This window comes from Asterias amurensis, chromosome 8 (assembly GCF_032118995.1).
Source record: "Asterias amurensis chromosome 8, ASM3211899v1".
Classification (NCBI taxonomy): domain Eukaryota; kingdom Metazoa; phylum Echinodermata; class Asteroidea; order Forcipulatida; family Asteriidae; genus Asterias; species Asterias amurensis.
In genome coordinates, this window is record NC_092655.1 from 21584975 (window position 1) to 21609688 (window position 24714).

Consider the following 24714-nt stretch of genomic DNA (forward strand, 5'->3'; position numbering starts at 1 on the left):
AAAAATTTCAGTCGGAGAAAAAAAAAAAAAGCTTTGGAAAGTTGCCACATGTTTTTTCCATCGGCCGGTACTTATTAAAGACAGTGGACACTATTAGCAATTGTCAAAAACCAGTCTTCTCACTTGGTGTATATCAACATATGCATAAAATAACAAACCTGTGAAAATTTGAGCTCGATTGGTCGTCGGAGTTGCGAGATAACTATGAAAGAAAAAAACACTCTTGTCGCACGAAGTTGTGTGCTTTTAGACCTCAAATTCTGAACTTGAGGTCTCGAAATCAAATTCGTGGAAAACTACTTCTTTCTCGAAAACTATGTCACTTCAGAGGGAGCCGTTTCTCACTATGTTTTATACTATCAACCTCTCCCCATTACCCGCTACCAAGTAAGGTTTTATTCTTAAAATTGTTTTGACTAATTACCAATAGTGTCCACTGCCTTTAAAATGTATTCCCAAATATGCCAAGTTATAACACCTTAAATGAAGAGTACACAACCCACTCTTTGTGTGAGTAAGAATCCCTTTCCCCACTCTCTGGTCTTATTTTGTATGTGACGTATTTTATCCTTCATAGAATTCCTAGAAGCTTCATCCTTCCATGCATACAAATGAGTTTGGTGTTCACAATATGTAGAGTGGAAAATTGAATAACATACAGGCTATGTAAAATGACTAATAGAAAAGCACTTCGCATTTTGTTGTTTGTGAGGCATTTTATTATCCATATTTTTCCTTTCTTTGTTTCCTTTTTTTCCTCTCCTTTTTTAAGAGATTCAGCCTTGCATTCTTCAGTGCATACAAATTTTTGTGTTTACAAAGGATAGATTTGAAATTAAATATAATACAGGCCTGTGTGATTTATAATGAATTGGAGAAAAAAATGTCCTTTGCAGTTGCGAGTCGGTTGATATGATGTATTGTTTGCCTCCTTGCTAATCAATTTGGAAAAAGTGCCCATCATTTTTTTTCTTTCCCCTTTTATACAAGGTGTTTTTCAATTGATGTGTTTGATGACAATAATGAACGTTCACAGCACTTTTTGTTATCATTATATTAAGGAAATTTGAAGTAGCTGTTGCAAATTGCTAGCCACCCAAAATGATCTTTGATATAAATGCTCAAAACAGTTAGTGGCCTGAGGTTTCGGCCATAGAATAATACATAGTTATTTTTATGATGTGTGTGATCATTACTTCAAGCAGTTTTATGAGTGATACTTATAAGCCTAAGGTTACTTTATATTTTGTTCATTAAGAAAAGGAAGAAGAAAAAAGGATTTACTCTCTCAAGTTGGTTTAGTTAATCCTGGCCATCCGATCCTTGTTGTTGTTGGTTGTTTTTTTCCTTTTTGCAAGCATTTAATTTTTTTTTTTGACAATTGGCCAATTCAATAGACAGATTTACATAAAACTTACACGGTCTAATGATGATGATAGTTGGAAACATTCCTTGAAATATTTCTGTCTGAAATGTCATATTTGATGAGAAACAGTTAATCTAACTTCGCATTTAGAATTTATCGCTCAGTGAGCGTTTTATAAAATTAAAAAAATTGCATCGATGACAAAGACGGCCAATCGGTCTCAACCTTCTCAACCTTTCACAGGTTTGTCAGTTTATGCATATGGTGGATTACATAAAGTGCTTACACTGCCAGCAACTGTTTTGTTAGCACAAACCAATTCTGTAATGTTCCTTTAATATAGTATTTTTACGATTACCAATTTTATAAGAGTTTTCATTATGTTTATGTACATAATTTATGTACATGTACATGTTATCAATGTTTTGCAAGGTTCTATGTTTGGACTTGGCACTGGCGGGGAAAAGTGTTCAGTGCAGAGATGAAGTCTGTATAATATGTGTTCCATGTAAAGGCTTCTGTAGTGAAAGAAAGCGGGAAAGTGTAAAGCCTTACCCATTGAAGCTTATCAACATTTATTGAATGTTGGCAACTACCATTGATCTAGTTGACCCCTCCCCCTTCCTACTTTGGTTTAGAATCTCAGCAGTGTAATTGCACCTCTCTGTTGGACATAATTATATTAAGGTAAAGGAGTTACAACAGTGCAGACTAGTTTGTGGCTTTTTCAGGCTCGATGAGGGCACCTTGGCACTTTCTTCTTGGTTAAGGGCACCCTATGAGAAAATTGTAAATTTCTACAGCAGAGCATTTCAAGGGCACCAAGGCAATGACCTGGGGTGCATGGAGGCAATCGACTCCATAGCCTCCGTTAAGTATCAGGCCTGTAAATGGTTAATTCGGGATTGTTTCGGGATGAGGCTGTTGGAGTCCGCTATAGTTCTTGGAATGAAGGTCTTCTGATTGATCAGAGAACTCCGCAGGACTCAAGTTTGTTACTGGCCCAGATTTGTTGTTAGGGAGTCGCTTAATGTGGAGGGTGACTGGTAGTTGTGTGCATCTCTCATTGTGGAACGACTACTTGTTTTATCTTTCTCATACTTAAAAAGAACCGTTCTTCTTTTAGGTTATATTGAATCCCTTTGTTCCCGTTGTAGGAACACCCCCCCCCCCCCCTCTCAACTATGTGCACTTGCAACAACAAGAAGATTGTTCTCCAACAAAAATGTCAGTCATAGCATTCATGACAGCTTCGTTGATTTTGTTTGTTAACAATGTATCTTTGTCAATGTAGGCGTCAAAGAGAGGCATTCTTTACATTTTTTCTATTTTTGGGTTATGAAATTTCCTTCATGCATTGGAGTGTCCAGATTCGATATTTGCTTTTCGGGTGTTCTTGTTTTTTGTAGTGGTATGTAGCCTTTCTTGTGTCATTTTCAATGTTGATGTTTTGCGTTTGTTGGAATGCAGCAATTTTTCTGAATTCACTTGGAATAGTTTCTGTAGGAGTCCCAAGCCCCATTTGTGCAAAAATTTGATAATTTGCCTTTGGCAGGCATAATATTTTACCTATTTAAGTCAGATTTCCGATTGGTTGGTCTTTGTTAAAAACAGAAAATTTGAGTAAGATAGCCTCAAATGTTAATTGTACTTGTTAAAACATTCCTACTTCTTTTTCAAGGAACAAATATTGTGCCTGCTTTGAGATTCTACCGTAAAAAAAAAAATGTAGGCATTATTAGAAAAGATAACATCCCATGATATTCACTTCCATTGAAAATATTGTGAAGAATGCTCGATTCTATGCACTTGACTTACCCTGCTGTTATCAGTGGTAACTTAATTTTAGAAGTGCATGGGGCAACTGCACAACAATGTGCACAGCTCTATTATCAGTTTAGAAGAAAAAAATGGCCTTTTGTGACTAGAATGAGTTTGTGTTGTTCCAATGATTGTGTCAGCACGTACGGTAATTATTCAAACCAGTCGCCACAGCGCTGCATGATTTATTCACCACGCTCTCGAGCAGGGTCCATATTTCATAAGGTTCAATCACATTTTAGCCGCCTCGGCCAGGCCTCATTGGTACATGTTCTTGTCATCAACATTGTGAGGTCACTTTGTGGGTTGTGAAAATAGCTAACATGTGGAGACTTTGGACTAGGGGTTTTTGAGCTATGCTTTGCCTAATAGTGAGCCACCTGTCTGCAAGCAATCACCCAGCTTCATCAGGTCAACTTTTGGGATGGGATTTGGAATTGAGTCACGCGGTGTCACAGTATTAAACTGACCCTGCCACATTGACCATACACTCATCGTATGTTAAGGTTGTTGGTACCTTCAAGAAACCTGTTGTTGTGTTTTATAACATAAATGTATCTGAAGTTATGCCCTTCTTCAACCACTCTGGAAAAAGATTCAAACTCTACTGTGATTGGCTACTTAGAATGGAAATCCTTGACTTCAAACAGTGGTAAATGAAAAGTATTTTTATTCGATCATTTTTTTTTCTTCATAAGTCCATGCAAACTGTTGTAGAGCTGCGTCACACAAGGTGCCTGTTTAGTCATACCGGCTATTTTGGCTTTAATCTTAGGCTTTATCGAAAGAGAAACTTACTTAGTTTGAATGCTTTCATAACCGAAATCAATTTGATTTGTGTTGTTCTTTGTTCTTTGAGTAAAGAAACCTATTGAAAACTATGATGGCAGTAGCTTAGAAGACCAAACAGTTCATAAAAAACTGATGAGCTTTCTTTAACAACAATCATCAGCCGTGACAGGTCTGTGATAGTTTTTGTGTGTGTGATTGGAGGTCATCTGCCCTTGTCATTGTGGGTTTTGTTTCAAATGTGCATTTTAATGTTTTCTGCTTTATATTCAACCTATTGTAAAGACCATAATTCATTTTTTTTTTTTTTTTTACTGCAAGTGTTTTTTTAAATCAATATCTATAAATAAATATTCCACCATTGATAATAATAATAATATAAATACAAGAGAGTAATGTGTGAATGAAACTAATAATTTGAGGAGGAACAAAGGCAAATTTACTTGAGCGGGATTCATGGTAGTCAAATCTTTTACTCCCATAAATGTTAGTTTGCAAAGTGAAAGGAAAACCACACAGTTTTGAGGCAAATTTGTGTGGATCATTGCATTCTACTTTTAAAACATGTTTCCAACCATATGCGTTTTATAACAAATGGTTATAAACGCTTTTTAACAGACCAACTCATCCGATTCAAGGCAAAGTGTTCCTTTAGTAGGGACCGTGGTTTCCAGCCCCACAACCAGGAATAGATAATCCCTACTCCACTCTTTGTTTAATCCAAAGGTTCTTGGTTCAAATCCCGCTCAAGTAAATTTGCCTTTGTTCCTCAAATTATTGGATTCATTCACACATCACTTTCTTGTATCTACAATATTGGTATTATCAATATTTATTTCATCAAAATTGATTCAAAAAACACTTGCAGTAAAAAAAAACCTTAATTGTAGTCTCTTATGTACAAAAGGTAGGCTAAAAAGCAGAAAACATTAAAATGCACATTCGAAACAAAACCAGCAACTACAAGAGGCAAATAACACACACAAAAATTATCACAGAACTGTCTCGTCTGATGATTGTTGTTTAAAAGATTTGACTACCATAAATGGCCGACCGTGTTAGTTTCGGACGAGGTAAAAGGAAAACTGCAATTTCGAGGCATGTCTGTGTGGATAATTGTATTCTACAATTTCTACATCTTTCTACGCATATGCATTTTGTAATAAAAAAAACGGTTACAAACGCTTTTCAAAGACCAACTCGACCGATTCAAGGCAACGTGTTCCTTTAAGTCATCAATACAGTTATACATTGTTGTTTTAAATTGGTCAAGATTATATTCAGTTCATGAAATATTATTTGGAAATTGATTGGCTTTTACTTTTCTTTAAATCATTATAAAAACAAAACCCTTATTTTTTTAAAGCTGATTGTTTGGAGCAGCAAAATTGAATTTAATATTGTATTTCCATGAGTTTGTTTTTGAATACTTGACTTTTCGATTTCTCGTGAGCACAAGATAGTTCCATTATTAAAATTGACGTTGGGTCGATGCCGATGATTGGATTCGACAATGCTTTAGAAGAGATTTCATTATCTGGAGCTCTAGATAAATTGTCACATTTTTCTGTAAAACAAAAGAGAAACATTTACAATCCGCTGAAGAATCTAACATCTTATTATTTCTATTTCATTAAGGTGACGATAAAAAATAGATTTAATTTGTACATAATAAAAGTCCACCAGGGAATTGTTTGTACTGTCAGTAACACTACAAGGGTGGATGCCAAGCCAGTCTAAATTACAAGAAGAAAAAACTGCTGAAAATACCCAAAACATAAACAATTTAATGAATAGGTGGGAGGTGATGCAAGTGTCAGCACTTGTTAGGCAGTAAACAAGAGACACAGAGATACTACATATTAAAAAAATACCTCAATTCCAAGTAATTTTTCCCGGAATTGCTGAGCTGAAAGTAAACCAATGTTTCCATACTCTGATAAAATCAAATTTGAAAATCTCCCTGATTGTAGAAACTTTCTCCCTATTTAGTTCAATGTTATTCCAAATACTAAATATCTCCCTGATTGTTGTACGAAATCTCCCTGATTTTAAGATGCAAATTACGAAATCTCCCTGATTTTAAGATGCAAACTACGAAATCTCCCTGATTTTAAGATGCAAATTACGAAATCTCCTTGATTTTAAGATGCAAATATTGGCAACCCTGTAATCGCTTCGCAGAAAACTGTTTAATATTGCACTGGTAAGCGTCAAGATCTAATAGTAGCTTGCCTGAACATGTCACTATTAAAAAACGAGCCGAGGAGTTGCACTAGATAAAATGAGGTTCTTCGCTGGTAAATGTTGCATACATTAGTATGACAATCAAAAACACTCTATATCACATTTTGATCGGTGTTGTTTCTATTCGAGGAAACCTCTTTGTGCAAAGCTATTGTGTGGCCTCCTTAATGCGTCTTCACTGTTGGTATTATTATCTCTAGAGTTCGGATCTTAAGGATGAAATGAACCTGTCAGTCATAGAGCAAAGGATTATTGGATAGTGTTGCCATGACAACTTGCTATTGAATAGTGAGATGGGTACGGTCAAGCTTTGTCAGTGATGAGTTTGTGCCAAGTGTAGGGATTCTGTGTAGAATGTGATTGGACTAACTCTTTGCACCTTGGTCAGGATGGGTGGTTGAGTGGTATTAAATCCAATCCAGTCTCCTAAAACTCTTTGAGAATTGATTTGATGTATGAGTTGACAATGTATTTATTTTGTTGTATTGTTTGTTTTTCTCCTTTCTGCAGGGTTTAGTTGGTAAGGGTACAGGCAGTGAACATGCATGGATGACGCAACGGATGCAGCTGATGTAGTCAGTGATAGTCTGCCGGGCAGCGAAGAAGGTGAGCTGGACATCGATCTGGACATCGAGGGCAGACTGGGCGACTCCATCAAGAAGGAGCAGCAACAACAGATTGAAGAGCCAGAAAGCCCTGAAGCCAACAAAACTTCACAAGTGGGCAACGGGGACTCGGCCACGTCCCCGCAGAAGAACCTAACTGGCTACCAGTGCAAACTCTGCACCGTCTTACTGTCATCTCAGGGTGCTCTTGATGAGCACATGAACATTCACAGTGGCTCACGGCCGTACAAGTGTCGTGAGTGTAACTTCAGCTGCTCTCTTCACAACACACTGATTCAACACCTGGCCGTTCACAGCCACCCGAGGGCTGATATGAACAGCCAATCCTGGGCAGAACAACACGCTCTGTACAACAACCACACGGACAGGCACTCGGAACATGTACCTTTGCCTCCTCGAATGCCACTCCCTGAAAACCACACCCCAACGTTACCCTTCTCTGCGGCTGTAGAGCAAGCCCTCATGCCTTCGGGACTTCCTAGCTTTCCAGATCAGAGCAAGGTGTTCCAATGTAAGCTTTGCACGCATATATCTCCTACAAAGACCCATCTGAATGAACACATGAACGTTCATACCGGAAAGAAGCCCTACAAATGCTTGGTGTGCGGCTTTAGCAGTGCCTTTCGCAGTAGTCTTATGCGCCACCTCATCGTCCATACGGGAACAAGCAAACAGTTTAAATGCGATTCCTGCCACTACCAGACCCCGTACAAGTGTAACCTTCAGGCCCACAGACGTAAGCGTCACAACTCCAATTCCATTGACAACATTGACATGAACTACCCTCCCATTTCCTCCTCTAACCAGCCCCCACTGGAGGACAGCCCCCCGTTGCAATCTCACAGTAAACTGTTCCCTTCCGAGGAACAGGCTCGTTACCTCATGCAGTCGGAGCTGACCAACTCAACCCACTCAACTCATCCTTCTCACGAAAACTCAGGAAACAGAAGGCACTCTCTCTCGCCAGATGACCATGATTCTTCAGCCTCTAATGACACTCATGACTCTGCAAGAATCAATAACTCTCAGGTGTCCTTGTCAAAGGCTAACGATTTTAACAGGTATAACTCAGAGGGGTCAGTTGTACCTCAGTCCCCAGAGCCTCCAGTGCTGGAGAAGAACACACTGGTAGGAGAGGCTGAGACTAATGAGCGGCCAAAATCAGGAGAAGGGTTGGATTACTCCAGCCCTACCATGACCAATAATATACAGGACATGATGGCCAATACATCTCAAAGTGCTATTTCCATCCTCTCCAACTCTGTATCCTCGGCCTCTTCAGCTCTAGGAACCGTTGGGAACTTTGTGAGCAGTATGAGCACCAACATGGTCACCAGCATTCCCAGCACCTCCCCACAACATCCTCTCAGTGAAATCTCAGTCATAACCCCTCTACAGTGGGCTGGTGCTGGCTTCCCCATCTACAGACGAAAGAAGGAAGGAGGGGCCCGCAAACGAAAGCGTACTCCTATTCCCAAGCGCAACTACCTCATATCACCGAATGGTGAAGATGTGAACAACTCGTGGGCGGATATGAGACCTGAGATCTCAGAGTATGTTCGCTCTGGTGGTGAATCTCAAGCCAGGCAATACTGCCAGGTTACTCAGGCTTACAGCTTAAAGACAGAGGAGCCTCTGCCTTATGCAATGAAACCCAACAGTGTGAATGGCGTGGATCTCTCCGTGGGACCCCGAGATGTGATCTACCCAGACATGGATCCCATTAGCAACAGCTCGGTGTCTCCAAGCAGCCAGAATGCTGATGAGCAGTCGGAGGAGCGTAACCACGTACCTCAGCACCTGCCAGTCATGTTGGAGCCACCGTCCCATAGTAGCCTAGGCTTCAACCAAGCCAGCCAGGCCACCCAGACCGACGTGCAGACGGGTAATTCTTCAGGTAAGTTAGACGGGCAGTCTCAGACGGATCAGGCGACAGTGGATCCCTCTTCTGTTCCTAGTAACCTCCTTAAGTGCCCACACTGTGAGACCTACTTTGCCGACCATGTTATCTTCACTCTGCACATGAGTTGCCATGGTAGCAGGCATCCATTTCAGTGTAGCATATGCGGGTATGTTTGTAGGGATAAGATTGAATTCACCTGTCACATAACTCGCAGTCAACACATGAGATGAGTGGATGACAAAGGAGGGAAAAAACAGGTGTTTTATTTGTCTTTTTCAAAGTAACAGGATGAAAGTTTGTTTTCAAGTTATTCAGCTATTACCTCTTGCGGAATGCGGACCACTTTTATTGCTGTAAATCTTGATGATAATGGATTGTAAGCTTAAACTCAGGGAGTATGAAATATTAATATTAAGCTGCCATTGTCAAGTTTTATGTGTAATGTCTTGTATGTATGGTGTTGTTTAAAATTTACATGGATGAGAAATCAAGTAATTATTAATTTTTTTTGTATAAAAAAAAAAGACGTCTATATGTAAATGCACTTGTTGGCGCGATAAATATAGGAGTATATATAAAATGAGTGCTTTTAATATGAGGCCAGTCAATGGCAAACATCTTCTTGTTTGTTTAAACCAACAATGTTTAAAAGTATAACATAGAGGAGTGTGGTACGACTTTTGGACAATTTTATAAAGTAGCTCTTTCATAAACGATCCAAGAGGTTTGTATTTTTTTTTACAAAGAAACCCGCAAACAAAGGTTTGGAAGTGTTTGGACGTACATGAAATATTTGTTGAAAAGGAGATCAAGCGCAGGCCACAACGTTTTTTTTTGACAAAGTTTTATTAAAAGACATGAGTGTATTCGCACTTCAACAGTGAACTTGTAAATCATGTTAGCAACTAGGAAATCATTGAACTACAGCAACAAACCTCTTTTTTTGGGGGGGGGGTGGGGGAAGGGGTGATATGTGATGATCTATACCGCTGGGTTGGTAAGATGACATTTGGTGAGACAGGAGAATTTTCTACCTCTAAGAAATATGTTTGAAAAAAATCGGAGTGATTGATTGGAATGGTGGTGACCTGGTGCCTTGATATTTTACGGTTAAATCCCCAACCGCTAATAATTCTTGCATTTTGTTTCTGGGTTTGGTTGTGGCTGTGCACTTTTTTCCTTTTTGTGTAGAGTTGTTTTTTAAGGTTTAAACCGACATGTATGGGTTGAAAGGTTATTCATTTCCCTTTGTGTCATTGTAAATATTTTTGAGTTCATTTTTTTTCTCTTTTTTTTTCTGCGCAAAGTTCATCTTCTGTTGAATCTTACATTTTCTTGGCCAAACACTCAAGTAAAGTATGACAACTTAATTGAGACACGTCAAGAATGCTATTCTGCAATGGCGAGCATTATTAATAACAAGTAAAATATTGTTGTTAAGAAAAATAATTGGTTAATAACCGGCAAGACACAAATTTGAGAACCCAATAACCTGTCAGTTTTGTTTTTATCAGTTAGGGATATTGACAAAAGCCATCTCAATAGCATGGAGAAATTGTTCAATTTAATTGACAGAACACTTTGATCTAGGAGATTATGTGGCTGAAATGCTTGCGATTTGGTAGAAACAGGTTAACAACCATCTATGTTTTCATAATTTTTTTTGTAAATCTCTCTGTAAGGCTCTTTTATCAATGACCCCTTTTTAAAAATTATGCCTACTCTCTGTATCTTCAGAGATAAAAGCAAGACTGATCCCTTCTTCCTGAGTGCAAAATCAACACTGATTGTACATGGGTAGACTGGGAACCACACCAACACACGACACATCAACATGCTGAATATTTCCTTCTTAGAAAATTTGGAGTGAAATTCTTCAGCTCATAAAAAAAAACATGGTCAGCTGTCGAAGTAAAATCGCAGTTCTTGTTGACAATGGCTCGCAAAGAGCCTCTCATAACACACGGACTATTCATTTACAGATAAATGAAGCAGTCCACTAATTTAAATAAAAATAATACATTTAAGTTCATTGTGAAATACAGCAACTGACCTCTAACCTTTGTACCTCACATAACAGAGCAATATGGGTAATCAAAAGATGTACTTATATTTTGAGAGCAGGTTGTTAACCTTTATCTCCATGTCGTTGTTCTGGGTCACCATTGGAAACAAAACAAAATAAGTAATGTAGTTGACCTTTGAATCAGGTAGCTATGAACTGAGTTTGTACAAAAAAAACTAATCTTTATGTGAAAGCTCAAACCTGACAAGATTACAGTGATTTTACAAGCGTTTTTCTTTCCCTTCAATGTGACCCTTTTACAAACAAATTTGCAATGGCATGCTAGAAATAATCTTTGTTTTCTACAAATTCCATGCAGGTTTGCATGCTGTGGTTATTAATTGTTAACTGCACTCAAAATTTGAACTTTACATTTGACCTCATAAAATTTGTAACCAATATCGGTTTGAATTGCTTTTTTTATGCTAGAAAGGAAAAGATAGAGGCTTGCTGCGCGATAAATTTGTAATTTATTTGTTTTTATTTTATTTTTTGTGACAGGTTGTTGGGTATCCTTTTACATTTGTTATTTACTTATATTTGTTGCTTTTATGACCTCATGAAAATAAGTGTACAATCCCAAAAGTAAGGTGTTGGTATATTTTTTCTGTTGGTTACGTTACCTTGGATTTTTTTTCCATTAGAAATCTAAAATGAAATAAATTAAAGAGGCCAAAACTTTGTTGTGACGTGTTTTAACTCAAGTCAGTGGTAGGGTTTCAAAATAACACCATTGACAAAATGCCAAGCATATTTAAATATTTATGTACACACATCAGGGACAGTTTGTTTTATATTGTAATAATAATAATAATAATAAAAATAATAATAATTATTAATAATATACGATAAAATCATTGATATTGTATAATGAACTAGCAAGTGTGAAAGCACATGTTTAATTAATACTCCTAAGTATCAACTTTTAAGTGACTATTTTTTTTTGCTTTGGTTTTCTAGATTTAGGTAACTGCTCGTTGCTGGGGGGTAAATTTATGTTGTAGTAATTTTGCTTACATGGCATCACTCCTTTCGGAGTTTGCCGTTTCTTTGTGCGGGTATTTTTTACCTCAAAATCTGTTTTGCTTGATTTGTTGCACTGAAGTATACATACACAGATAATCCCTCCGTCCCCCTTGCCCCCTCCCCCTCCCCCAAATCTTAAATGTAACCCCATTATTACGACTTCCAAATTTCAACCTCAGGATTTTATTTTCAACTCTCATTTGTATTACGAAACGGACTGTCCGTAATTTCTCAATGACATTTTTTATATAATTTTTTGAGCCAAGAATAAAGCCAAAGTCCTACGACCTCGATGACTAGTTCTGGAAAGCAGTTTCTCCGGCTCGAGGTTGAGGTTTTTTTTCATTTTTTTTTTTTTCAAAGCAATTGTGATTATGCTTTTAGTCATGGTCCGTGGCATGTATCCTTTGTTGTAGAGGCCAGTTTTGGATCGCGAGAAAGTGCAGAACGATTGTAATGACTACAATCTCCCTTCCATGTTAAACTGGCCTCTAATTTTCTAGTACAATACAATCCGAGAGTGAATGCTCGTTTCATGAATTGGCAACGATGAATAATCATGTCGCCATGGTGACTTAAACACCTATTAATCCACAGCGTGAAGTTAGGGCACCAGGTTCAATCGGGCAATATATTTTTTGAGTGTCGCTTTGATTATTTGTTAATATTAGTTAGTGGGTTGATTTGGGTTGATGTTTATATTTGGAAGAATTTTATATCTTGTAATTTAACACTCTTGAGTTATATGCAAAATTCACATTTTGTCATAGATTCAATTATGAAGATAAGTAAAATATTTTATTGAAGAAATACCAAACACACCTGAAAAAATTCATTTTCCGATTAAGAAATGTATCACATTTTCATTTTTCATTCACCCTTTCAAAGATTTTCATTTTAGCAAATAAAGAAAAAACCCTGAAACCTTTTATAAGTTGAGTTTGAAATATATGGTTCTACAGCAATAAGAAATGAAAACAATTATACATTTTAAATTTTACCAAAAACAATAAGGGTTAGAAGAAAAATTAATGACCCTACCATAAAAGCAGTTTAAGAATTCGAGGGTTGAAAAAAAAAAGAGAGATAACAATGAGGTTTCGTTGAGCTTCAAGACTAACTGTACATATGCACGTCAATCGGTTGCACATACTCCAAGGGTCTCGTGTCTATGTCATTCAAGTCCATGTTAAAATTTTCTATTTTTCTGGCGAGAGGTAACAATTTATTCTGTACTAGGAAGATCTCTTTTTTTTTTTTAAAGCTTGCACGCAGTAAAGCTTAATGTAGCTCAGATGTGGACATTGTTTTGTTTGCCGCGCTTGTGATCTTAACAAAGTGGACATTCTGAGGCATTTTACATACAATACGTATTGTGGGGGGTCAGTATGTATTAAGGAGACTGAGATAGTAGAAAGCATAAAACAAGTTTCATGAAAACGAGTTTCATGTTTGAGCAGATGGTTCTATTCAATTGGATGTTGAATGCTGATAACAAATACTTGAGTATGCTTTGCAGGAAATGCTAGAAAAGCATTCACTACAGTTTCCTGTGTGTTCAGACAGTTTCGTCTCCAATTAATTTTGAAAAAAAAAAACGTTGTTTTGTCCAATCACACCTCGGACACAAAAAAGTGTCATTGCACTCGAAGCTGAGAGGTCATCAGTAATATTTGATCATCTCAGTTTCTTGAACTCTTTTGTTTGTTATCACAAATGTCCCAAATCTAATGCTATCAGAAAATATCTATGCCAAATTTCATAGCGCTGCTTAGCGGCTGGTTTTGTGCTTACTGTGGAATTTCTATTTCAAAGCGCTGCTAACTGAAGCACACGCAAAGGCATGCTAACCTTTCGGTACTTACTGTACAAAAATGAATGACATAACAATGCAAATCCATGGTGGAAGCGCATGCTGGCCGCCTTATTTTCTTGCCAACCTGTGAAATACGCTTATGCTGAAGTTACATTTTCTGCTACAGTAAGCACAAAAATTTGCGTATCGAAAAAAAAACCACCTGAATTTTCAAGAAACCTTCTCTGCTGACTACTCAACAGTTCTGTTGGAATGACCTTACAAGTCACATCATGTGTGAGAAAAACCTAAATACGATCTGTCTTGATATGTGTCATAGGACCTGGCACTTAATCCGCTAACATTCAGGTGCCAAATTTGCTTGGACTTCAAACGCTGAGCTGTGAAGCTTTTTTTCAGAAAAAAAACAACTCTTAATTGATAGAAACTCCATAGTGACGAGAAGAATTTGAAATGCCCTTAAAAAGCAAAATTTTACTGATTTGTGTTATACTTTGGGGAATATTTTAGGTGCACTCTCTATTTAACTAGGCTTTTAGTTAATTACACAAAACCTTTCTGCAGCTATTTCTGGGAAGATCTTTTATGTTGTTGCCATAGAAACAAGTGACATGAGACAAGGCTGAGGACTCTGGAGGACTGTGTCAAGTCTATATAGGGTTTTAGGCTCTTATGAATGGTCATAGAAAAACGAAACAGTTTGAACCAATTTCCTTTTGATAGTTTGTCTCTTAGTTCGTAACAACATCTAGACAAGCATATCCTCTTTGTGAAGGATTCCGGCCCTTTTGTAAAAAAAATCCAATAAAAGGTTTACATATTGTGCGAGATTACCTTGAAGAGTGAGATCTCTATGCACTTTCTAGCCCCAGCTGGAAATGCCTTTTTCCCCTCTGATTCTTAAAGCTATTACAATATACAAAGTACATGACATGCCATCAAGAAGCTTTCATGATATCAATAATCAGTAACTGTATATCATAGCAGAGACACTAGTGATCCATCAGGTTAGAACCAGAATAATCAAAACAACACCTGCATTTACCGTTATGAAGGACGCTTTGAAATACTAATAGACTATTACCCTAACCAACACCCACTTTCCTTCATCTCACCGGTACAGCATTTTATCATTTGGACGCGTTCGAAAATATTGTCTCATTTGTAGATATGACAGTAACAAATCACATTCGAGTTCAACAACAACAATCCTGCTTCCTATATCTAAGTCCAGATGATAACAACAAATTTTTAAATTAAATTTCAGGCCAACAACAATTAAACATCAGGCCACTAACAATTTTTTTGTATAAATAAATTCTCACAATCTGTAACAAAATCTGAAATGGGGGTCATATGCACTGGTATGATACATGCGATGTTTTCATTGCCTTTGATATGTTGAGTTAGCGTACCCTTTTATCATTCTGAGAAGCACTAGCAATGATGCAGAGGTCAAGGTGATAAACCCACTTTAATATTTGCCATGATTAAACCTGAAGGTCCTTCAGGAACACTTGCCCCAACCGTCCCACAAGCTTTTATGTTAGCTATTCATCATAATTATGATGTCAACACTAGAGCTTTAGTGCAACATTTTATGACTAATGCAACACAACAGGAAGTCCTGAAATTACAAGAGACTGTCCGTGGCCCCGTGAAAATTCCAGCCCCTACCACCCCCACCCTTCACAACTTCTAGACACTGTTTGGTGACGATTTGTTCCCAAAAGGATGATTTTGCAGAAAGAAGTGAACAAATGTTTAGGATTTTTCAACATGCATCCAATTATGAGTAATCTGGTGCCCTACCTTTGGAAGTTGGTCTTGGGGGGGGGGGAGGGGCAGGGAGGGGCAGGTTGGAAACTCAAACTACAGTCGAGAGAGACACACTTTCAAAAATCCAACATGGACAAATGGCTTGTCATAAAATTCACCAGAATAATAGAAACCATTTAGATGTTGCTACTACTACTCCCGCCGAACCAAGCCACTACGCAGAGTCTTGAATTCAACCCTTTAAAATCTCACAACCTGCAAATATCTAAACGACTTTTACAAATCTAAAATGGACAAATGGCTTGTCATAAAATACAACAGAATTACAGAAACCATTTAGATGTTACCACCAATCCCTCCCATCCAAACCACTACGCAGAGTCTTTAATTCAACCCTTAAAAACCTCACAACCTGCAAATATCTAAACCACTTTTACAAATCTAAAATGGACAAATGGCTTGTCATAAAATACAACAGAATTATAGAAACCATTTAGATGTTACCACCAATCCCTCCCATCCAAACCACTAGTCTTCGAATTCAACCCTTAACAATAGCACAACCAGCAAATATCAAACACAATTTATATTTCCATTTAAAAAGGAAAAGTACACCCCTCACTTTTAACAAACATTCATCGGCTGTTAAAAAGTGCGAGACATTAATATTTTATGATTGATTTTTTTTAGGTTGGAAGTCGACTTATCCACAATGAGTTTTGGCTTGGATGAATTTGCTTAGAATCTATGAATCATTGGGTCATGGTGCAAGCATTGTTGACTTTAAGAGAAATTGTATGGTTTAGATTTTTTGAGTTGGACTACGTGCTGATTGCATGGCCAATATTCATTTTACATGTTTTTTCGTAATTATGTGGGCGTAAAGGAGAGTTGGTTTCAATAAAAGACATCTTTCCTTGGGATTGGTTTCTATAGTTTGACCTTTGACCGAACTGGTCATCATGTGATGTTTGTGTCTCATAGTGAAGGTTTCAATTACATTAGAAATCACTTATGAAAATAATTATTTTAAAAAAACAATTACCTCAATATCATCAGGTTTTACCTCAAAAAAAATGTTATTACCTCAAAAATCTCAGTTATTACCTCAGAAATCTCAATGATGACCTCAAAATTCTCAGTTATATATAAACTTTCTACCAGAGTGAACGTTTTTCTTGTTTACATTTTGCTGGATTTGAGTTGAAGCATGTACTTATTTCTCTCGTCCCCCCCCCCCCCCGCCCCGCCCCTTCACCCACCAATATGTACCAAAACTTAAGCTGTGAGCTCATGAATAAACCTTTTTGTAAGATACATCAAAATACTCTGAAATATTTTTATACCATGTGCTTGCACCGGAATCTACTAAAGGACAGAAAAAGCTTTTTTTCATATTTTTTTCCCCCCTGAAAGCTTCCTGCACAACCATTCAAACGAAACAAAAATAGTAAGAAAAGTTTTTTTTTTAAAGGGACACACCGGCTCACCGTTTACGCAATTTAGGGGTGTATAATCATAAATAATGTTTTTATAGATGGTTGCTGTAAAAAAAATCATCAAAATGTCACGTATTTAGCGAAAAATGATTTAAAAAAAACCAAAGCGGCCATATAACAAGCTTCCGTTACACGGACTCTTTGAATGTGAATCTTACGTTAGATTTTCACCATTATTTACATTTTGTAGCGATAATTTGAATACATGATCTTTTTCGTCAATTATTCGTAAATAATTTTGTAAAAAAAAATTTTAAATTTGGTTAAGTAAAAGTTACTTTTAGACGGCTGAAAGTAAAACTAGCCCGGAAGGTCACGTGATTGTTTGTACCACTTTTTGGTTAGAACAGTCACGCGATCTGCGTTTTTGTCTTAAAATGCTCAAAAACGGCTAAATTTGATGATTTTTTTTAAGGACTGTTCTTCTTCATTCCTGGAAGACCGTTGAAGTCATATCTTAGTCTATTTTGTAGCCCAAATAGCCCAATTCGGCCGGTGTGTCCCTTTAACATTTTGTTTTATTGAAACCAGTATTTCGGCCAATATTGTAGAGTAAATGCCACCCCTACAATTAGTATGTATACTTCAGTTTGTTTCATCGCTATAAAAAGCTGTAAATTTCTATGTGCTTTTAAAAAGCTTACTTCATAAAATAGTTGTTGGTTTTATATATATATAAATATAGTGGTATAATCTATAACCTTGAATAGTGTATTGTGATTAAGCTAATTGTTGTAGTTTTAGTCTTAAATTTGTCAAGAACACCTACCTCATTCAGGTATTAACGGTACCAAGATGTCCACCGGAGTTGGTGGAGAAAGGTTTTTAAAAACGCACAGAAAAAAAAAGAAGGAAAAAAAAAAAAGGAATAATATTAAAAACTATAAAAAGGGAAAGAGTTATTTTTTAAAAATCAGCCTTCTGAGAAAGCGGGATATTTGTTTCACTGTGTAAATTTTGTTGACTTGACCACTTGGTTCAAAAATATGTAAATTGGTGCAAGACCTTGTGGTTCAAAAGTCGTATTTCACTTCAATGTTATTGTATTACTTGTGTCTTTGCACGTACTTTTTTGAGTTTTTAAATGCATCACAAGTTACATATTTGTATGGTGGGTTATATAAAGCGTATAAAGTTTACCTAATTAAAAAAAAAAGACACATTGTTAAACTTTATTTAGGAAAATCCTCTCCTTAAGTTAACCAGTGCACAGGTTTGGAAGTGCATTTTGTAGTTTTATGAATTGAATGATCAAATTAATTGCTTTAAACATTAAGTTTTAGTTTTCAACCGGTTCCCAAACATTCTGGTACCTGCATAACAATAATAACGCCTCTCCGTCTGCTTAAAAAAAAAGACACATTGTTAAACTTTATGTAGGAAAATCCTCTCCTTAAGTTAACCAGTGCACAGGTTTGGAAGTGCATTTTGTAGTTTTATGAATTGAATGATCAGATTAATTGCTTTAAACATTAAGTTTTAGTTTTCAACCGGTTCCCAAACATTCTGGTACCTGCATAACAATAATAACGCCTCTTCGTCTGCTTAAAAAAAAAGACATACTGTTAAACTTTATGTAGGAAAATCCTCTCCTTAAGTTAACCAGTGCACAGGTTTGGAAGAGCATTTTGTAGTTTTATGAATTGAATGATCAGATTAATTGCTTTAAACATTAAGTTTTAGTTTTCAACTGGTTCCCAAACATTCTGGTACCTGCATAACAATAATAACGCCTCTCCGTCTGCTTAAAAAAAAAGACACATTGTTAAACTTTATGTAGGAAAATCCTCTCCTTAAGTTAACCAGTGCACAGGTTTGGAAGTGTATTTTGTAGTTTTATGAATTGAATGATCAAATTAATTGCTTTAAAGATTAAGTTTTAGTTTTCAACCGGTTCCCAAACATATTGGTACCTGCATAACCTCAATAATAACGTCTGTCCGTCTACTCTTCTAAATGAACACAGCATTGGCATTGTTGGTCAAATATGATCACATGACATCTAAAAGTTTCAAGATTTTTGTATCGACCCTGATTTTGTAGTTGTATACTTAAAGAAATGTTCTATTATTTCCACCGTGCATCAAAGTATGGTTTCCACTTTTGGTTTTGAATTCTAGAGTAATATAATGTTTTAACTTTTGACTGCAAATCAGCCCTCATTACACAAGATCAACTTCTCAGGAAATTCCTAGGAAGATCTGAGTTTTAACCCTGGCAAATTCCTGGGAAAAACCTCCCCTTGCTTGGGAGTAGGGTTAAGCGACATAACCCTGAGGTTAGCATGCTTAGTGCTAATTCATTCTGCGGAAAATTGCATTGGGTCTGAATCAAAGATGGGGATATTATTCCCTGGGAAATGGCAAAGTAATGTGAAAAGCTCTTATTTAATTGAAATGAAAAGCAAATGTTTTAGCAGTCAAATGTTGGACAGAAATACAACATATTTGAACCTTGAAACATTCGGGGTTGAATGGAACCTTGTGAAACTGAAACTTTATCTGTATAATGTCATTGATTCATGATCAATGGACTTTGTTTCTGACTAACCCTCTGCTGTGTCTTATCTTAAACATCCGCTTCATGTTTTATGACTCATTAAAATGAAACATATCATGGTTGTTGCATCACAACTTCCTGTCTGGGAGTGATCCTAACATTCTCTCCCCCCAACAAGGTTGTGAAAATATAGTTGGACAAGACTCAAGTCTAAACACAATTATTCAGGGAAACAGTAAGCAGATTATTCAAATTTCAATTGTCAAAAACGGAGTCTTTTTTAAAGGTTGATCCAGCTTGAGCACAAACTGAACAGTGATAATCAAAAATCATCCTGCTTACCCCCCCCCCCCCCCCCTCCATTAAAAAAAATAAGTTATGGAAGGAAATCTTTCCGAATTTTGTTGGGATGTTTCATACTTAAGGAAGTAATATGATGTCAACCCATGATATGTTTATATTCAGTCGTTGTCTAATCCTAACGCCATTTCATTTAGTAGCAGGGCCCAATTTCATGGCTCTATAAGCAAAGAATCTGTGCTTACGGAAGCAGGAAATCCATGCTTGTATTGTGATATTTCACGGGTTAGAAGGGGTTTTTGCTTGTGCTCGTCTGTACTCCACATTCTTTGCTTACATAGCTAACACAGAAATTTGGCGCTTGCACAGTATGTAGAGAATGGTTATCTTAGGCCCAGAATTTGGCGGTTAGCAGAGCCATGAAAACGGGACGAGATGACATAAGTCAATTAAAAAAGAACATCCCATTTATTGGTTATGTACCAATCCTAAAGTTCACCTTTACGTGCTCTCTTTTTCTGCACAAAAAGAAATTGGTGATTGTCTTCAACAATCTCTGGTTGATTACATCGAACATCAATCTTTTGTGAACTTGTTTTTTTTTTCCCCCCAATTTATCTCCAATGTCTGAGAGCAATTTACACAAAGACTACCTCTGCTGATTACAAAATACCCTTCCCTTTCCTGCTTGGACGGGTTCACAAAAGCTCAGAGTAATTGGACATCAAAACTTTAAACCCAATCTTCGTCCTGACTGAAGATTTTGAAAGAAGGTAAAAAGAAAAAGGGAACAAGAAAAAGACGCATCACAATCTGGTTTTCTTTGACGTGACTGGAAGTTTGTTTACATATTTAACCCTGTATCAAGACTGCATGACTTTTGATGGTCGCCAATGACTCTTAATTGGTGACAAGAACGTTGGAGTCCAAGCAATTACCTCAAGATTTTCAACTTGGAAATCATATCTTTAATACCTCATCACATTTGATTAATTTTAATCAAAACTGCCAAATGACAAATAACAACGTTGCGAAAACAGTTATACAGCACCTGCAAGATGTGCTAGAACACCAGCATTGAACATTCCAGGTATTTACTGAAAAGGGCATTCAATCTAAGTTAACCGTTTCCTTCCTAAAAAAAAAAGGGATATTGACTCGCAAGTTAAAGGCAGTGGACACTATTGGTAATTACTCAAAATAATTATTGGCATAAAACCTTACTTGGTGACGAGTAAGGGGGAGAGGTTAATGGTATAAAACATTGTGAGAAACGGCTCCCTCTGAAGTGCCACAGTTTTAGAGAAAGACGTAATTTTCCACGAGATTGATTTCGAGACCTCAAGTTTAGAATTTGAGGTCTCGAAATCAAGCATCTGAAAGCACACAACTTCGTGTGACAAGGGTGTTTTTTTCTTTCATTATAATCTCGCAACTTTGATGATCGATTGAGCTCAAATTTTCACAGGTTTGTTATTTTATGCATACATTGAGATACACCAAGTGAGAAGACTGGTCTTTGACAATTACCAATAGTGTCCAGTGGCTTTAATTTCCCCCAGTTGGAAACAACAAGTTGCTGTCAAAAGAGGAAACTATTACCCAATTCAACTTTCAAAATGATGCTTCAACTCAACCAATAATTGCAAAATGGATTACTTCTGTCATGTGTTCAAATAGAAAGATTGCATTCTTCATAAACAGCAAATTTCTGTCCAAACATTTACAATTTCAAAAGTGTATTTTGTTGAGTTAAAAAGAGTGAGTAAGATTGAGGTGAAATGAGGTTTAAAGGAGCAACTTTTTTCTCAAATACAGTACCATCTTGAGTGTATCTTAAAGAGGAACTCCAAAGTCAAATTCAAATTTGTTGGTGCGCTTATTGTCCACAATTGGTCCATGTGAGTAGTCGTGAAAGTCTCTTTAAACCTAGCATTAAAATGGTGTTGAGGGTGTATTGTATTTAATACTCCGTTTTTCAACAAAATGTTAGAGAGTTTCAAAGGCAGTGGACACTATTGGTAATTACTCAAAATAATTATTAGCATAATAGCTTGGTAACGAGTAATGACAGTATAAAACGTTGTGTGAGAAACAGCTCCCTTTTGAGAAAAAAAATTATTTTCCATGAATTTGATTTTGAGACCTCGAAATCAAGCATCTGGAAGCACACAACTTCACGTGACAAGGTTTTTTTTTCTTTCATTATTACCATGTAACATCGAAGACCAATTGAGCTCAAATTTTCACAGGTCTGTTATTTTATGCATATGTTGAGATACACCAAGTGAGAAGACTGGTCTTTGATAATTACCAATAGTATCCAGTGTCTTTAACAAGAGGTGAGAGACTTTCAATTTGTTTTTCCATTTTCATAAGGACCACTCTTTTAGACAATGAGTGCATCATAAATACTGACATTGAACTTGGAGCCTTTCTTTACACAGTGGGAGTTCTTATGCCAGTAAAACTAAAAATATTCATACTTGTAAATTATAAAACGTTTACCTCCGTACAAAGTTATTGAAAACTAAAACCAACAACTGCTGGTAGCTAATGATCAGAATATCACGTTACTCAAAAGTCCTGACAATAAATTTAAATCATATTGGTTTAGGTTGTCATGAAAACATTTGATCAGAAGTCATGCAGTCTGGTGGTTTTTTTTCTACCTAAAATGTGTATTCCATGTGAAAAAAATAAGCATTTGTTTGTACCATGTTTGGTTATAGTCAACAACTTTCCGAAATATATTGTAAAGAAAGTATCAATTGGAAAATATTTAATGCTGTATGCATAGCAACATCAACTGGTACTGGTGATCATTTTAGTTTGAAGTTTCAATGTCAATGCTATAAGCCTTTTTGAGCCTGAGGGTATGGCCGACATGATAGGAGTGTGCTGTTTGGTTTGGGTGTATTGACCCATTTCTCCTGACGTCATCATCAGAATATCTTGGAAGCGCCATGTTGGTGGTCAATGTCAACGTGTGTTAATCAGTGAAGTGCGCAATTTTAGGTGTCGCGGCGTTTACACGTAAGCCTATTGACCACCAACATGGTGAGTGTGGCAAGTGTAAGTGCAAGGGGTCAATACTCACAAATTTACCCAAAACTTATAGTGTTGTAGCATTGTGACCACCATATCTCAAAAAGGCTTATGTAGTTAACTTTATCTTCGTGAAGAGTTTGGAATGAGTTGATGAAGGCTTTACGGTTTTTGGAATACCAATTGATATGTAACCCAAACTAGTTGGAAGAATGGTGGGTGCCTTGAGCCCTAAACCCTCCACGTTGGGTGTGCCACCCCAATAATCATCAATGATTACCTCAGAGCTTAAAGTTTGAAGAATTGATTTCATCAACAAAACACAACTACTTCAGTTCGTCTTGGTTTACATATAGTTTTTTGTTAAGATATATAAGCGAAATCATTTAGTATGGTGTTCAAAATAGTTGTATTTGTATTTAAATAAGAAACACTTGACTGAAATTAAGAACCTCCTTGGCAGTCGGGACAAGACTCAAGAAAGACGTATTTGCCAAACTATTTGAAGAGTTGTAGAAATGTTTATCTTCACTCACTATACCTCATCATCATTAGGTCATAATCTTTGGTTTCCTTTTGATAATATTTGTAGAAAAACATTTTTGCTCGATATTACATTTTTTAAAGTAGGGAGTTAAAAGTGTGGGGACTCCTTTGTGTACATACCTCTGAAATTATGTAGGCTATCACACCTGCATTTTGTCTGTATTGTTCAGGTTTATTTTAGAAGTCATACAATCTGACTTTATTTTTCCATTGCCAATTTTTCCATGTGTACGATTATTTTAAGGGGTTTTTTTTTTCTAAGAAAAACAATAGTAATGGTTATGGATTTGGAAAAGGTACTATTCATTATTGAGTTGTGAAAGAGAGAAATATTTTAAGATGACCTATAACTTCTCATTGATTGTACCAAAATTTGATTAAAGAAAAATATTGGCACAGAATGCTGATGATTTTGTCTCAGGAATCGTAATCTTGTCTACCGGTGTCATTTGTCTTAGACCTAGTGCCTTTTCATTTAATAAAATACTCCAACACCGTCTTGTGTCATGGTGGAGCGGATATGAGCACCGTACTCCAAGCTCTGGTGTTACTGATCAGCAGAGTGTGGGTTTGAGTCCCGATCGAAACACTTGTGTCTTTTATAAGCAAGACACTTTACCATTATTGCTGCGTCCTTCGGATGGAACCTAAAACCTTGGTCTTGTGCATGTAAAAATAACCAAGTGCGCTTTCTCAAAAAGAAAAGGGGTACGCCCCGGTGTTCCTGGTTTGATTGGCAGGAAATTGCGCGACAGCACCCTCCATCCATATCAATCATGGCAGTATATGTTCAAGAATTTGTCTGATACGATTTGTTTTATATGTAGCTCCACAGCAGTACAGTTATTACCATCCTATAAGCTAACGTAGTAGTCCAGTCTAATTTCTATACCATCCGCCCTGGTAATAGTTATAAAGCAGGACAGTTTTTTTCAGAACTGAGAAGTCTCCCGAACCTCCATTTATCTACTCCGTGGCAGTAGAATAAAGCAAGACAGTTCCCTAAGAACAACTCTATCTGGCAAGTAGACACACACATGGTGTTACCGCAAACCAAATATATATTGATACCCCACCATGCAATGCCTCAAATCCTATGTAGCTCCACAGTACCGTGCAGAAAAATGCCCAACATTGAAGCACCATGAGCACCACGTGACGGGTAGGAGATGTTTTTATTCTCTGAAAAACCACAAAGTTACATGATCTTACTCAACTATTTGGTGCCACATCCTGGAGTTTGGCTTCCCAAACCTTTCAATTTCTATCGTCCTTGTCTATAAGTGCCCATTTTTATGTATATCTGACCTTTGACCTGAATGACCCCTGACCCTTTAACAGGGAATAGTTCTTCAGACTGATTTAGGCCAAGTCATGGCGACGG

General features: G+C 36.9%; 1 protein-coding gene across 1 annotated transcript in view; it reads left to right on the forward strand.

Moving 5' to 3' along the window:
- The window catches only part of LOC139940358 (uncharacterized), a 74778-nt gene extending 59294 nt beyond the window's left edge, over positions 1–15484 (forward strand). The window contains exon 3 of the mRNA XM_071936573.1: positions 6734–15484. Within this exon, the coding sequence (XP_071792674.1) occupies positions 6769–8982 (2214 nt within the window). The 5' untranslated portion in view covers positions 6734–6768 and the 3' untranslated portion in view covers positions 8983–15484. The remainder of the gene's footprint in view (positions 1–6733) is intronic.
- Positions 15485–24714: the final 9230 nt, after the last annotated feature.